Source organism: Propithecus coquereli, unplaced genomic scaffold (assembly GCF_000956105.1).
Source record: "Propithecus coquereli isolate 6110/MARCELLA unplaced genomic scaffold, Pcoq_1.0 Scaffold85, whole genome shotgun sequence".
Classification (NCBI taxonomy): Eukaryota; Metazoa; Chordata; class Mammalia; order Primates; family Indriidae; genus Propithecus; species Propithecus coquereli.
The window spans coordinates 179,431-189,843 of record NW_012154729.1 but is presented as its reverse complement, the minus strand read 5'-3'; the positions used below and the strand labels follow the sequence as shown (position 1 = coordinate 189,843).

At 37.8% G+C, this 10,413-nt stretch overlaps 1 protein-coding gene across 3 annotated transcripts in view; it reads left to right on the top strand.

Annotated features, from left to right (window-relative positions):
• The window catches only part of ANO4 (anoctamin 4), a 405,605-nt gene that overhangs the window by 296,760 nt on the left and 98,432 nt on the right, over positions 1-10,413 (top strand). For all 3 annotated transcript variants that reach the window (XM_012664002.1, XM_012664004.1, XM_012664001.1), the window contains one exon: positions 7,548-7,648. In XM_012664002.1, coding sequence (XP_012519456.1) covers positions 7,548-7,648 — 101 coding nt within the window. The remainder of the gene's footprint in view (positions 1-7,547; positions 7,649-10,413) is intronic.

The following is a 10,413-nucleotide window of genomic DNA, read 5'->3' as shown; positions in this document are numbered from 1 at the left end:
GAGAGAGAGAGAGAGAGAGAGAGTTGTAGAGGGAATTACATCAGAATCAACTGAAGAGTTTTTTTGAACCACACTCACAAATTCTGATGTGTGCCTAAGGGAATCAAGAATAACAGACACAAAAAGTCTTTTTAGAGACATATGCCCTCATTTTTTAGAGAAAACTGGAGCTCAGAAAAGTACAAGTCATTTGGCCAGTGATATACAGCTGGTTAGATGGCAGCCCCACTGAGAGAAGTTGAAATTGGCTAGCAACTACTTGAGCCTTTTAAGCTCCCAGGAATGTACTTTTCTCCATCAGTTTCACATTCTAGATTCCAGACACATCAAGAAATTCTAGCATCAGCTATGGATTACCAAAATGTCCACCAAGCATTTGGTAACTGTGGGAGGAAGAAAGAAATTCTCATTTATTGAACCACAGCTATACAAACACGTCAGCTTCAGAACAACCCTGTAAGATGGGTGTTGTTTTCTCTATTTTATAAATGAGCAAACTGAGGCTCATGAATTAAGTAATGTACCCAGAAATGGCAGAATCAGGCTTGAAATTTGCTCTTACCCCTGGCCTTGGGTTAATTTTAGGGTGTTTAGAGAGAACCATGTGTATGCACTGTGCTTTGTATTCCAATATGCAGTTAAGCATTTCTCCAAAACATAAAATGTCAACAGAATCAAGTTCATCAGCAAATACATTTATGTGAGCCCAACCTTCCTCTCGTGGCGCTTTCCTCTTCTGAAGGCAGACTGCATTGGTGAGAATCCGGTCTCCAGCCTTCTTCACTGTGTGACCTTAGCCAAGGTATCAGACTTCTTTGTGTTTCAGTTCTTCATCTGCAGTAAGTTAAGATAATACTAATGCCTATTTCACAGGGCTGGTGTGAAGATGAAATGACTTAATGTCTACAAAGTCTCTGAGACACCACCTAACAGGTAGTTGCAGTGTGTAGCTGCTCCCATCTCTACCCCTGCTATTTGTTCACATTCACTGTGATTTTTTTTATCCAAGAGGCTTACCTGAGTTCCCAATTAATATCTCCTTTTTACCCCAGAATTTTAGGATTTTGCTTTGTTCTTCTAACAGTATAGTTATAAGAAAGTGATATCCTGCAGTTCCCTAAGGGGATGCAGAACAGATGCAAGTGGCCACCCTGATTTGATCCTTCACGCTCGGTAAATTGAAACGTCAAACATATTTATGCCTCGGGGTCTTTGCCTTTTACTCTTCTCACTGCCTGGAACATTCTCTCCCTGTATTACAGAACAGCTTCTTTCAACACTTTCTTCTTTGTTCAAATGTCACCTTATCAAAAGTCCTGTCCACACCTCTCTATCTAAAATACCATCTCCTTCTCGCCATTGTTTTCTATTTCTTTGCCCTCTTCAAAGCACACCGTCAGAAATATTACATATCTATTCAATCAGGGGCTGTCTTCCCAACAGAACTTGAGTTCCACAAGAGCAAGGATTTGGTCTATTTTGTTCTCAGCTGTATTTATAGCATCTAGGACAGTCCCTGGCATGTTGTAGGCCCTCAGTAAAGGTTTGTGGGATAGATGAATGGATGAGTGAGTGAATGCTAAGTTACAACTCATATGGCGGGTTACATGGTCATCTGCAAAGACCATGATGATTTCCAGGTGCACGGTCACCTGCACAACTTTGGGGCAAACTGAGTGATTCCAGCTTCTCTTTCTGCAGGTGAGGGCACTACCATCTGTCCAGTTTCCAGGCAAAACAACTTGCACATTATTCTAGATCTCAGTTTTTGTTGTTTTTTTTTGTTTGTTTGTTTGTTTTTGTTTTTTTGTCACTCTCCTCATTTGATCAATCCCAAAGCTTTTCGAATCTACCTCTACTAGATCTCAAGTCTGTCCATGTCTCTCTTTTCTCTGGTTCTAGCCACCGTCTTGTCTCACCTGGCCTACTGGATAACTTTCATATTGAACTTCCCACTTCTGTGCTCCCTCCGGACCATTCTCCATAAAACATTCAGCACACACTTTCTGAAACAAGTGATTCCTGCCTGTAATCCACTGGTGACTTTTTAGTGACCTTAGAAAAAAAATTTAAGCACCACATTGTACCTGGCCCAGTGTGGTCTGTTCCCAGCCCTCCCCTCTAGCCCCATCTCAGGTAACTCTCCCTACTTCACACTTTACAATGTCCAATCACCCCAGCCTTTCAGCTCTTGGTAGTCTCTGGGCCTTGGTACTTGCTCTTCCCTCTGCTGGAAATGTTTTTCACTTGGCTCCTTCCATGGCATCTGGTACATAGAAGGCATTCAATATGTTCTTGTTGAATGAGAGAAAGAAAGAAGGAATGTTTTTTGTGAATCTTATCTATTTCTACTTCAGGTAGTTCTCATGCTACTTGTTACAATAATTTCCCCAATCATTCTTCTAAGGATATTTTCTCTAAACCTTTCTAAATGGTCATTTTTCTTTTCCCCCAAGGTTCTAACCTAAGGGATTCTTATTGCAGCATATTAATGAAATAACCCTAGTTTACATAAATTATTTTCATTTGTCTTCACCTTGGCACTTGCACACTTGGATTTATGTGGAAAGGAATACTTAATGATAAGGAAAGACCTATCTGGAAACAGCAGTGTAATCATTCAGCAGTAGAGAAGAGTGATATATGGGCCATATAATTAGCAATCATCTGTTGCACATTTATTTTTCAGGGCTGAAGTTCAGAAGGTATTCAGTAACAAGCGGTAGGTAATGCCTTCTCAGTTCTTCCTTGAAAAACTGAATATTAATTATAAGCCCCATACACCAATTTTTTTCTCTTAAGTATGTATAGTCTCCTAACTATGTACACACATGCATGTACACAGGACTCAGGAAAACATATTCATTGTCATTCAAGGGAATTCAGTTAACAGTTTTTCTCAAGATAATCAAAATAACTTTTAATAGCCTCATATCAAATCTCAGTTCATTACTAGCTTAATTTTACTTTCCACTATGGAGTGTCTCTTTGTTGCTTTGTTTTTGTTGCTTTGTTTTCTAAAATATGAAATTCTTTTAAGATTACTTTGTATAAATTGATAAAGCCATAATTCAGAGAATACGCATCTTAAATGCATGACACGGCTATGGATTTGTTTAAACCTCAGAAGTTATCAGCTATATTAGGTCATTAAATATGAAATGTTCGATTTTGAATCAAACATGTAGTTTATTATATTTCAAACAAGAAGCAGTACAATTAATCAAGGTATGTGCCTAAACTATCGACACAGTTTTGCCATCTTAATGGTAGCTTGCTTATGCCAGAAGTGAAGAAGCCTGGAAAGTGAGTGACAATGAAATTGTGAAAGGTGTTTTCTACAACTTGTTGAGAATTGAATATTTTTCTTTGTAAGAAGTGGTCCAAAGCCTGGAAGAAGTGGTAGTCAGCTGGTGCAAGGTCTGGTGAATATAGTGGATGACAGAGAGTTTCCAAGCCCAGTTTTCCTAGTTTGAGCAGCATTGTTTGTCTGACATATGGTTGAGTGTCGTCTTGCAAGAGGATTGGCCTGTCTCTATTGACCAGTCTCAGCTGTTTCATTGCAAGCATCCTCATCATTTCATCCAATTGGTTGCAGTTGAAATCCGCTGTAATTGATTGACCAGGTTTCATGAAGCTGTAGTTGATAATACCAGTGCTGGAAAACCAAACAGACACCATTAGCTTTTTTTGATGAATATTTGGTTCTGGACTTAGTTTCAGCACTTCATCTTTATCCAACCATTGTGCTGAATGCTTGCAATTGTCAAAAAGAATCCGTTTTTCATCACATGTAACAATTATGGTTCACCTTTATGTCACAATAACAAAGAAAGGCAAGCTTTGAGACAATTTCTCTTCTGACCCTTGTTTAATTCATGTGGTACCCAGCTATCCAGCTTCTTTACCTTACCGATTTGTTTCAAATGGTCCAATATTGTTGGAACAGTAATGTCAAACCTTGCTGCTAACTCACACATAGGTTGAGATGGATTCGCTTCCACTACAGCTTTCAGCTTGTCGTTGTACATCTTGGTCTCAGGTTGCCCACATGGCTCATTTTCAAGATTAAAATCACCAGAATGTAACTCCTCAAACCATCTATGTACTGTGCATTCATTAGTCACATCCTTCCCAAACACTTCATTGATATTTTGAGCTGTCTTCAATGCATTGGTTCCACGATGGAACTCATATTCAAAAGTAACATAAATTTTTGACTTATCCATGGTTTCACAAAAATTGCTATAAAAAAAATTTTGAAAGATAATCTCAAGTCAAAACATGCATTTGAAAGAATGAGGATATACCTTCACAATAAAAAAAAGAGATATCAACTGTCAAACTTAGTATTTAAGGAAATCAGACATTCCATACTTAATAACCTAATTAATTCACAAGAGAGTCAACAGATACAGGTATGGAATCAGCTATGTCTGGAATAAACATTCATTTCGGCTGGGGGCGGGGAATGAGTCACTTGATCCATTTCTCTTTCTTTCTCTGAGAAATTGAAGGAAACTCTCTCTCTCAAGGTTTGTGTGGGAACAAAATGAGGCAACATGTGAAAGTACTTTGACATTGCAAAGCACAAAAAGTAAATAAAGCAAGTGATGGTGTTATTGTTATTGTTAAAATAATAAGAAAAATAATTTTATCAGATTGAATAAATCAAAACAGCTATGCTTTTGTGCAGAAAATGGTTAAGACACCACATCAGAAATTTAGTTGACTCAGTGTTTGTTCAGATAATAAACTTGGCTTTTCCACGCACAGAAATGTGGTGTTCAAAATGTTCCCTAAGTGAAATATTTTAATATATTCTCTTTAATGTTTTCATACATTCATGAGAGATTTCTAAAATGATTATTCTTCCACTAGATTGTTTATTTTCTGTAAAACTAGCAATCACAGTAAATCCATGGAGAGAGTATACCCTAGAATTATATTTTACTCTAAATCAAGGTTTTTTTGATTCAGCAAATCAATCACATTCCCAAAAGTTGCAGTTTTACTCTTTCCTCTCATAAAAGATGAAAGAAGTAACAATGGTAAGTGTAGAACATTGTAGGAAAGCTCGATGAATTTAAAGAATTCTCATTATCACAATTAAAATTTCCAAGTGAGGAAGCCAGAAAATCTTCCCAGACTCTGAAGTCTATCTTAAATAAACAAAAAGAACCCATTTTTAGGAAATATAGTCTCTCTTCTGCTTTATAACTTGGAAAACTGTATGTATTGAAGAGCAAGCAGCAGTCTTTTCCAAAGCCCATAAAATGCTCAGTTGAAAAGCTGTGAGACCATTTTAGATCCCCAAGGCATCAGTGCATTGAAGGCATGAATGGGGCAAGACTGACAGAGTGTGTGTGTGTGTGTGTGTGTGTGTGTGTGTGTGTGTGTGTGTGTGAGAGAGAGAGAGAGAGAGAGAGAGAGAGATGTTTCTGTATGTTCTGCACAGGCGCTGCAGCCTGTGAGCTCATCCACATGCCCTGACTTAGCTCTAAGCACCTGTGTAGGGAGGCCTGGCTGTAATAAGTTACTGCACAGAAAACCAGTTTTTACAAAGAGACAAAGCACTGGCCAGCTCATCTTCAGTTGTTACTGGCATGTGCACCCCCTGGGTGGGTGCCCCATTTGCAACAACCTGGTATATTAGCTCCGAAGTTACTTCATTGACAGTCACTTCCTGCTTCACAGGACTCACAACTTTTGCCTGGGCCAGGTAGAACTGTTCACATTTTACTAATCATATTCATGGATTAGACAAATATTGGGTGCATGCTCCTTCTGTACCAAGCACTGTGCAAGGGCCAGAGGATTCAACTGTGAAAAACAGAAACATTTCTTGTCCTCAGGAGGGTTAAACTCAGGGCATTACTTGTCCCAAGCTGGAAGATCAAACCTCATTTCTGCCTGAACTGCCAGAAAGCTTGATTTTTCAGACCAATATCAGAGGGTGTCCCCCCACCACCATTAAGGAAATGGGCCCTGGCTCTCCTGCCCATGGGAAATTCAGCTTTGCCCCAGGATCCTGAGAACATTGTAGTTGACACCAGTTTGATGTTCATATTATCTTGATGAGTTCACATAAATTAAGGACAATATTCACAAGCCCAGCAAAAAGACCCTGAATTAAAGTATGAGAAATGAGCTAAATACAACTATACATCATCTGCAATTTAAAAATAATTCCCTGGAGTGCAAATTTACCCAGGTAGAACATAAAGTTGAGCTTCTATTTTTGTCAGCTATGCAAAAAAAAAAAAAAATGGATTGCCATAAATACAATACTAGTGTTAATATTTATTAGTATTAGCCACAAAGTCCTAACATATCTGTCAACATTCTTAAACTGTAAGAACTTAAATGCTGTGCAGTCCAGAACAACCTTATATGAGAAAGATGAGGATAAACAAATGACCACTGTACTAATTTAAACTGGTTTGACTCACCGTTTTCTCACTTTCCCTCTACCTCCTTCCACAGCCCACCTCTGCCCTTGGAAGGCGACTTCCAAAAAGAAATCTCCTAATTGCTTCTTCATGTCCCTTTGGCCAGAGGCATAGACCAAAACCTGTCGGGTGGTTATCAGAGTGTGACATCCTAGTTTTACTTCCCTAAGTTTTGTGTCGTTAAAAAGCCCCGAAGAAGGCAAAGGTTTTGGGCCAGAGAACACAGCCCTTTAAAGAGCTTGGCCAAACACCCAGCCCCCCACCCTGACTTAAATCTCACATTTCTTAGTTCTCTCTGTCCCCACCACCACCAACTTTTGCTTGTGCCTGGATGAAGGAGGACATTTCCCCTTCTCTCTGCTTTTGCCGTGACTCTTCCTTATAATTTATTCTCCATGCAGTAGCCACAGTGATCTTTGAAAACCCAAATCAAAGTGGCCTCCCAGTGTCCTCGAATATAGTCCACCGTCTCGTGCCCTGTGAAGCACTGTGCACTCTGTCTTCTGCTCGCTTTCTCAGCCTCTTCTGATGCCACTCTTCCCTGCTTAATATACCTCAGCCCTCTGCTAACAACCAAACAATTTCCCAACTTCGGGCCTTTGCACCCAGAACACTCACCCCATTCCCTTCACCCAGCTGCCTCCTTCTTCTCCTTTAGGTCTCAGCTCACATGTGACCTCCAGGGCGAGGCCTTTCCTTGAGCCCTTGTCCAAAGTAGTTTGTAGTTCCTTCCCTGTAATTTTCTCCCATTACTTTGTAATCTTCAGAATATTCATCATTATCTGAATTTATCTCTCTCCTTTAAACTTGTTTTTTTTTTTTGCCTATCTTCTTTTCTTTAATATTTTTGCAGAATGTAAATGTCACTCATACCTCTTTTGTTCACAGCTGGGTTTCCAGCTGACACACAGTGCCTGACACACAGTGGGATATTTGTTGAATGAATATGTGCACATTTAAGGACCTGGCTTATTACTGAGAAATACCCCAAATCATAAATGCCATACAGGTTCATACATTCTAAGTTCCAACTCAATTTAAACCGTAGGAGACTTGGATATACTTTTTCAATTTAGTGTCTTTTTTCTGTTTCAGTCTTCTCTAATAAATAGTGACATTATCTTTGTGAAGTTGCATGCCCCATGGGAAGTCCTTGGAAGATATGCAGAACAAATGAATGTAAGAATGCCTTTCAGGTAGGTATAAATGTATTTTCCCCACTCTCTCTGCGGCTTCACTATAAACCACATGTTTTCCTTTCTTGGAACAAATAAATCTGAAGTGCAGACTGGGAGGCTATTAGAGGAGAAAATCCTTCAAAACTTTAGGACATGCAAATAATTCTTCATGGCCAATAATGATTTTAAGCCTTTATGCAAAAATTTCTGGCTAATTCAGTTCTTATCAGGCAGATATTTCCAGTGCCTATAATAAAGAAGCATTTTGCAAGTGGCATTTTCATTTCCAAAGTGCCAATTTTAGAAGTCCTGTGTACTGCTGCTTTGAACAGCCAGGCCCCAGGCATCAGTGGCACAGGGGGATATATTCATGCTCCTTACTGACCAGTTTCTTCTGGAAAAATATTAAAATCTACTTCCATAAAAACAAGTTCAAGAAATTTCATGAAAATGTGATCTTTTAAAAAAAACCTATTTTTAAATTTAAAAGAAGTCATGAATACTATGCAAACATGAGTATTGATATTTGTTCCAAGGAGAATAGAAAATATTTGTATTTATTCCTTCATTATTTAAAAGGGTTAGTTTACCTTCATCTCATGATGAATATTTTTGTTTTCCCTATGGATTAAGGAAAAGTAATCTGCCTTTGCTATATAGAAATAAAATGAAGTATTAAACCTTAAATTATAAATGCCAAGATATGTGGGAGGTCCATAATGGAATCTGCTAAAGGATGTGGGGGAATTTAGTACCAAGGACAGATCCAATGGGACTTAAAGAAGTAAGTGCTTTTGGTTTGCACTTTGCAGGTAAGACCAAGTCGGATGACAGGAATTAGGCAAAGTGGTACCAACTCTACAACATACCCCTTAATGACCTGTGGAAAGTTCTGGAGACAAAGAGTTAGCTACATTCACAGAAACAGAGAGAGGGGCTAGGGACACATTTAGAAAAGGGCAATTTCTATTCATAGCCCTGTAATGTATCTCCCTGGTGCATCTTATCTTCTTTGTTTATTGGCCTTTTTGTCCTAATACCAAGTCAAAGTAGAGGCTGGGCTTTCTAGCCTCTGTTTTCCTAGAGGCAAAGTTCTCCAAATAAATAGATATAGTTCTTATGTTGTGATTTATTTTTCTATTTAAATGTTAAAAAGGAAATCTCAGAACTCAAGGACTTAAAAGAATATACATATATATATACACACACACATATGTATCTCTCTCTAAGGAATATCAACTTAATTTCCATTGAAAATTGTTATACTATAATAATTAACTAAAGCCAGTTATTTATCAATGATATAGTAACTGTCTTATAGGGGTTAATAGCATATTACACCTAAGAACCAACAGAGAATGAAAGAAAACATTACAAAATATGTTTGAATAGAAATTGATATTCCCTCCTCAGTATAAATCTCAGAAAACCTTCTGCCAGAACGCACTACTCTAACAAAGAACCCAGGGAGACTGTGGAAACTTGAGCAATATTAATGCAAAGCAAGTTCCCTTAGTACTTGCAAGGATTTCATATCTGAAGGGCCTGGCCACGTCACAGATAACGCTTCTGCATGCCCATTACAGAGCAGAAATGTGTTGCCTCCAAGCAGCGTTAACACCCTTTTTGTGCAGCATTAAAAGAATGTTAACCAAGCAATAAAATGAAAATGAATGTGAATAATAATGTTTTTAGATATAGGAATTCCTGCAGGACAACAATTCTAGAAGAAAATACTGTTAATGTGTGACACTAATTGGCCTCATTAATATTGATATGGTTTTACCTGAGCATAGCTCCACTTGTTGCAGCCTGATGCATTGAAACTTTATGCTATCCACAGTTTCAGACAAATAACTCTAGCCTAAGGACGTACATACATTTCCAAAGGAGGAATTCTCCTGCCATATCATTTCAACATAAAGTACAAACATCATTTTGGTCTAATTCAAATACCCCAATGAATCTTATGCATGTTTATTATTTTCTGTAGACTATATTCTGAATCCCAAATTTAATCTTTTTGGATTTTTATCCCTATAATGATTAAAAAGAAATTGTAGAATAGGTTTCTTATGAGAAATTCCTGATAAAACCTGCTTTTTATGTATGTCCTTGCGTATGTTTTTGGTTAATTAATAGACCTTATTTTTAAGAGAATTTTTAGCTTTACAGAAAATAGAGAAGATGGTAAAGTGTTCCAATTCCCTCTCTTTCCCAGCTCACAGTTTCCTTATTATTAACATCTTGAATTAGTGTGGTATATTTTTTGCAATTGATGGACCGATATTGATACAATATTATTAACTAAAGTCCACAGTTTACTTTAGGGTTCACTCATTCAGTTCTATGGGTTTTGACAAATACGTGTCACTTATCCACCATTGTAGTATCATACCAAATGGTTTCACTGCCCTAAAAAATATCCTGTGTTCTACCTATTCATTCCTTCTCCCCCGACCCAAACTTCTGGGAACCACTGATCTTTTCATTGTCTCAGTAGTTTTGCCTATTTAAAAAATGGATATGTTTTTAAGTTTCCACAGGTATGCAAAACATTTTTTGGTATATAAGTTTCCCATTTTCCAAAAGTACAATAGTTCAGTGACAGGTCAGAATATACATAAACTGCTTGAGTTTCATCACTAGCCCACAATAAAGCATCTGCCAACTGTACTCTCCATTCAAACTACACCCAGAAATTTCATTTTTAATATTTTTTAAAGGTAGATATATAGCAATATGACAGAAACTTAAGTCTTATTTTTTAAATTTTTTTCCAG